The 6,260-nt window shown below is 37.6% G+C and overlaps 1 protein-coding gene across 1 annotated transcript; it reads right to left on the bottom strand.

The window, feature by feature from the left end:
* Positions 1 to 4,725, bottom strand: LOC128013739 (uncharacterized). Its single transcript, XM_052596930.1, has 2 exons — positions 4,587 to 4,725; positions 1 to 3,676 (listed from the first exon to the last, which is right to left on the bottom strand). Exon 2 carries the CDS (start codon positions 3,670 to 3,672, stop codon positions 1,828 to 1,830), a length of 1,845 nt encoding a protein of 614 aa, XP_052452890.1. The 5' UTR covers positions 3,673 to 3,676; positions 4,587 to 4,725; the 3' UTR covers positions 1 to 1,827.
* Positions 4,726 to 6,260: the final 1,535 nt, after the last annotated feature.

Below are 6,260 nucleotides of genomic sequence, written 5' to 3'. Positions count from 1 at the left end.
AAAAAATAAATAAAACCAATTAAAACCATCTAAAAGCCATTCAATTTAATGAAAACCAGCTAAAACCAGCTAATACAGCTAACCAGTTCATTTCACACAACAAAAAAAAACCTAAACCCAATTGAAACCAGCTAAAACCAGTTCATTTAGTGAAAACCAGCTAAAAAAGAAATCTAAAAACAGTTCATTTAGCTAAAACCAGGTAAAACTGGTTAATTTTGTGAAAATCTGTAAAAAAAGCTAAAACCAGTTTGTTAAGTGAAAACCAGATTAAACCAGTAAAAACAGATCAATCCAGTTTATTTAGTGAAAAACAGCTAAAAATACACAGTAAAAAATATTCCATAAATTTTCCTTAAAAAAACGGCAGCTGTGGTTGCCAGAATTATATTATAAAAAATATGGTAACCGTTTTTTGGTCTAACGTTTTTATACCATAAAAATTACAGTTAGGTTTAACTGTTTTACCTTAACATTTACAGTTAAATACCATAATTTAACTGATATAATATCAATATACCAACTTATTGAAGTACTGAAATCTGTTTTGTATCTTTGTAATACACTGATAACCACCAAAAGCAGGTGGTGATGAGAAAGTCACGTGATCAAACAAAGCCCATCACAAGCAGCTTTTAAATATCAAGATATATAGAAGGTGCACAGTGTTTTTCACACAAGCACTAAAAACCATCATGGTGAGACTCATTAAACTGAAATATGCAATAAAAAAATAAGAAGAAACATAGTTATTTCAAAGAAAAAACTAATTCTAAATTCCAGAGAATTTTGGGAACGTAAGTTTACGGTTTTTCCTTGTAAAGTTTACAGGAAATTACTGTTAACCATTTAACAGGTTTGTACTGTAGCATTTTCACAGTTTTTTACTGTTAAAACCACAGTCATTTTTTACAGTGTATGTTCATTTAACATAAATCAACTAGAAACGGCTAAAACCAGTTAATTTTTTGAGAAAAACAGCTAAAAAAAAGAGCTACAAACCAACTAGAAACCAGTTAAAAAGCTAAAACCAGTTCAAGTGAAAACCATTTAAAACCAGTTAATTTAGTGAAAATGTTGCAAGCATGAATTAGATAGATAGATAGAGAGAGAGACATAGATAGAGAGATGGATAGATAGCTTTTAAACTGGAAGCTTAAATGAGTTTGAATTTTAAACACTTTAAATGACCTTTTCAAGCCAACTTAATTGTTTCAGAATGTTCAGAAAACATTGAATAGCAATCTCCCCATAATGCTTGCAAAATTATAAAATTGAACTTTTTTAAAAATGTTTTCTTTAACACTAGAAAAGGCCATAAATTAAATTAAATACATAAATACTGGATGGTTTTGAATATTCAGAAAAAAAATTTTGAAAGTAATGTTTCCATATCTTAATGGGATGCTAGCTAAATGTTCTTTATGTGGTTTGGTTCTAAATGAGCATGTTTGTTAGCTGGAAATGCACTAGCACCCACCTTCATATCAATCATTTCTCTTGTCCATTTCAGTTCTCTGTCAAATGCATTATTGTGTCATTTGTGTAATGGATGAGGTGGGGCAGCATTACATTTAAGTGCTCAAAAACAAGTCCTTGCGATATAATGGGCTGCATGGAGACATTCTTATCTGTCTGGACCATTAGTCTGCTCGAGCACAGAGAAGCTGAGCCTCATCGCTCTAATGCTCTGTTTGTAAACCCTTCATGTTCCTCAGAAGCTCCTGGAGCTGGATGGGTGCACACAGGGTTTCCTTCCAGTGAAAGTGTCCTGTCCTAAACTGACTGCATTCCCCACCCTTCCTCTTCCAAAAAAAAAAGTCCCATTCAAAATTGAAATGAAAGTATTTTCTCTTCTTCCTGGACCTCATCAACATCCTCCATGTCTGACTCGTCTTCATCTTCGGTGTCACTGTCCAGCCTGGTCCAGGACGGCTCTGTGTCAGGCTCAAAGAGTCGCAGGTTTGCCCGGACTGCCACCAGTTTCTCCTCCCTTGCATTCGTGAGCCTGTTGCGAACCTTTGTGTGTGCGTTCCCAAACCGGGACCACTTGCGCTCAGAGGCGGCCGATGTTGGTGGGATCTGAAGGATGATAGACGCTACAGGTGCAAGGGCCTCAAATCCACAAAGTCCTTTCCACCAGGTAGATGCAGATATGTGCCTGCACGACTGCCATATCCCATCCCACTCCCAAAGGCCTTGCTTGGTACGGTACTTTGCTAGACTGCCGAGAACTTTGCCTTCATCAAGCCCGAGACGGCGAGACATGGCAGTAATAACCGAGTAAGCACTGCGGATCTCTTCAACTGAGAGGATGCTTTTCTCATACTTTGGGTCCAGCATGTATGCTGCTGCATGTATTGGTTTCATGCAGAACTCTAGGTGCTTCTCCAGGGACTTGACCACTGAGGTTTCCTCTGCTTGCAGCAGCATGGAGGCAGGCAGGACAGCTTGCATTTCATCTTTGAGCTCAGCAAACAGATATTTAACATCTGACAAGAGGGCGGCATCCCCTTCTATCTTGGCAATTGCTGCTGCTATTGGTTTGAGGATTCTCAGGCTGCCAGTCACTCTTTCCCAGAACATATCATCTAACAGGATTCCCTTGATGGCACTTTCGATTGCTGCAGTCTGGGATATAGCCATCTCTTGCAAAGACTCCTTCCCCTCTAGCAGACTGTGGTACATGATGACGACCCCAGCCCATCCCCGAGGGATGCTGGGGAGCCTTAGTCTGCCGTTCTTGTTTTGTTCTCTTTGCTTAGAGAGGTAGACTGCTGAAGCTAGCTGTTTGCCCTTCACATATTTCACGACTTGCTTCGCGGTCTTGTACAGTGTGTTCATTGTACTCAGTGCCATGATGTCCTTAAGGAGACGATTAAGAGCATGGGCGGCACATCCAATTGTTGTTATGTGAGGGTAGGTCTCCTGCACGTGTGCCCAAGCAACCTTCATGTTTGCAGCATCGTCAGTTACAAGTGCACAAACCTTCTCAGGTCCAAGATCATTGATGACTGCTTTGAGCTCATCAGCAATGTAGGATCCTGTGCGTCTGTTGTGCTTTGTGTCTGTGCTCTTATAGAGTACTGGTTGAGGGGTGGTGACAATGTAGGTGATGACTCCTTGGCCCCGGACATTCGACCACCCATCAGAGATGACGCAAATGCAGTCTGCTTTGTCAATGGTTTGCTTGACCTTTGCTTGCACTCTGTTGAACTCTTCGTCTAGCAAACGAGTAGATAAAGCATGACTGGTGGAGGGTGTGTATGCGGGGCGGAGGACATTCAGGAACCTCTTCCAATAGACATTGGATGTGAGCGTCAGAGGTGAGCCAGTTGCATACATTGCTCGGGCGAAGCATTCATCGGCATGTCTCTGGCTGCGTTCATCCATTGAGTCGAACAATCCTCCGGTTCCAGAGTGAGCGGGAGCTGACGAGAGGGTGCCTGAATCTGAGTCATTTCCACATCGGATGGATGAAGCAGATGAACTCTTGTCTGGCGTGGCTTGTTTTGAGCTCTGGGGAAACTTTGGGCACTTGGCTATATGCTGCTGCATCTTCGTGGCATTCTTAACATAGGTCTTTGCACAGTATTTGCAACTGTACACAGCCTTTCCTTTCAGATTGGTTGAGGTGAAATGTATCCACACGTGAGATGGTGTGCGTGGCATTGTTCTGTAGGATAAAATTATATATAAACTACTTTAATAGAAACATTTTACAATGGATTCAAATTAATAGAAATAGGATAGATTAATAAATATTTATCAATCAGCTATATAACTTAGTATATACAGTACGTTTGGACACATTAACTAATGTTTTTTTTTTTTAAAGCAAGCCATCATTTAAGCAAGCCTGCATTTATTTGATCAAAAATGCAGGAAAAAAAACTGTAATATTATTCCAATTTAAAATCACAGCTTTATTTTATGTATATATATATATATATATACTTTCAAATATCATTTATTTCTGTAATGCACAACTGAATTTTCATCAGTTTTCAGTGTCATGTGATCCTTCAGATATCATTTTAATATGGTGATTTATACAGAATCGATTATTGTTTAACAATTTTTTATTTATTGAGGGTTTTTTTTGTCTATCCTTACTGAATAAAAGTATTAATTTCTTAAAAAACACTGAAGACACTGAAAACTGGAATATTGGCTGATGAAAATTCAGCTTTGCACCACAGAAATACATGATATTTTAAAGTATATTAAAACAGAAAACCATTATTTTAAATTGTAGTAATGTTTCACAATATTCGTTTTGGTCTGTTTTTGAGCAAATGAATCCAGGCTTGATAAGAAGCTTCTTTCAAAAATGCTAAATGGTAGTGTGTCCAAACCTTTTAACGGTTACGTTCTGTACTTCTGTATGATAACAGAAAACTGGCTAGCAGAAGATAGAAGGAGCATCACAGATTGAGCTAGCTAACATATGATATCTAACCTCATAAACTAGTCCACAGTTACCACACTTGATTTACTGCCTAGCTAGATGTTCTATAAACACAATTTTGTATTTGCTAGTTAAACTTTAATACTGTAGATCAAAACTCTATATCAAAACTTACTTGAATGGAGGTAGTCTTCGAGTTTAAATGCAGAACTGTGGATTCAACAGTCTTGTGATAGTCAAAGCCTGGAAAACGGAGGGAATTCCCCTCTTTAGTGACTAAGAGGGCGGGGGATGGTCTTTTTTTATTATCTCACTTAAAGTTTTTTTCAGTTAGTGTATTTGTTTTTACAATGGTAAAATTCTGGTTCACAATAGTTTACACACTGCACAATAAAGTTTTAACCATAAATTTGTGAAATATTTATGTAATTTACATGACTACTCACCAAGATTGACTTTTAAAAAAATAAATTGTGTGCAGGACTCAAGAAATAATCGGTTTCTACTATTAAAAGACTTTCATATTAAAAAAAAAAGTTTTTATCAGTTCAGTCTAAATTTCTGGAAACTTTCCATAGGAACTTCATCTGGGGAATTTCGGAAAAATTCCGAATTGGAAACTTACCAGGAATTTATGGGAATTAATTTAGAAATCTGGGGAAATTTATAGATAATGTCTCCCATACAAACATAAATATAAACATTTTGCTCATAAGCTGACATGAACGCAAACTAATACAAATAAAACAAAAAATGACATTTTAAATATTTTTAGAATCAGTGATGCTTTTTTTCAGGATTTATTGATGAATTATTTGGCTCGGCTCGGTGTTCATCTTCAGTTCTCTCTTCACAGCAGTTCAGTCAGTGTACTGTTTGAGTAAATGCATTACTCCGGGATATTGGTTTGTGTTAACTCAGAGGGAGTGTCAGCCACACTAACAAAAGTAAACAATTTAAGTCATCTGTGGATTAATGCGTATTGGAGACGCGAACCATTTAAAACGATTCAGTTCGATTTGGTGAACTAGTTCAAACAGATTCGGTTACATCGAATGATTCGTTCGTGAATCGGATATCACAAACTGCTTTGTTTTGAACTCTCTCACAACAGACACGGAAGAGAAGACAATGCTGAATAAAGTCGTAGTTTTTGCTAATTTTGGACCAAAATGTATTTTCGCTGTGTGCATGTGACTGAGTGTGTAGGGTAGAAATTCAACTGAAATGCCATTATTCAATTCAATTCATTAAATCTGGTTATTTTAACCAAAATTATGCTGCAAGATATAATTATAATTATATTTGTTTGAATTTTGAGGATGAGCCGTGTAGCTGTTCATGTTAGCATGTTACCTGCCTACTTTGGCTTTTATCTTCATGGACTACATTTATGGTGTTTTTAATGGTGTTCATGTTGTTTAAATCGTGATATCAAAAAGCCTGTTTCCACTGCAGAAACCAGGATCTAAATAATGTTCCTGGTAAAAAACGTACCCCTCAAAAAGCCCCTGCTCACGAGGCAGTACTTTTTCAAAGGTCCGGAACATTCGGGGGCGGGACTTGGGCGCTGAGCATGCTGATTGGTTGAGTTCACAGGATTGCATTTCAACCACCATTTATATTGTGTTTTCAATTGTGTTTCATGACAAGTAGTTTTCGGAATATTTCAGGTGAGAATGTAGCTGTTTGAAAATAAAATCTGCTCATGTTTCCCGATGAGAGCAGCCTAACCTCGGCTAGTCCTTCTGACATTTCCCGCTGGCTCTGATGTCTCTGTAGTGGTTAAACATGAGATATAACTCATTTGGGGTAAATCTAACAGGTAATCTTTGGTCTTTATTCTATT

Source organism: Carassius gibelio, chromosome B25, assembly GCF_023724105.1.
Source record: "Carassius gibelio isolate Cgi1373 ecotype wild population from Czech Republic chromosome B25, carGib1.2-hapl.c, whole genome shotgun sequence".
Classification (NCBI taxonomy): Eukaryota; Metazoa; Chordata; class Actinopteri; order Cypriniformes; family Cyprinidae; genus Carassius; species Carassius gibelio.
The sequence above is the reverse complement of the archived record's forward strand: the minus strand, read 5'-3'. Positions and strand labels throughout refer to the sequence as shown.

What these genes read in the sequence shown, in the direction of transcription:
- LOC128013739 (XM_052596930.1), bottom strand. Translation starts at nt 3,672, where the DNA reads ATGCCACGCACACCATCTCACGTGTGGATACATTTCACCTCAACCAAT.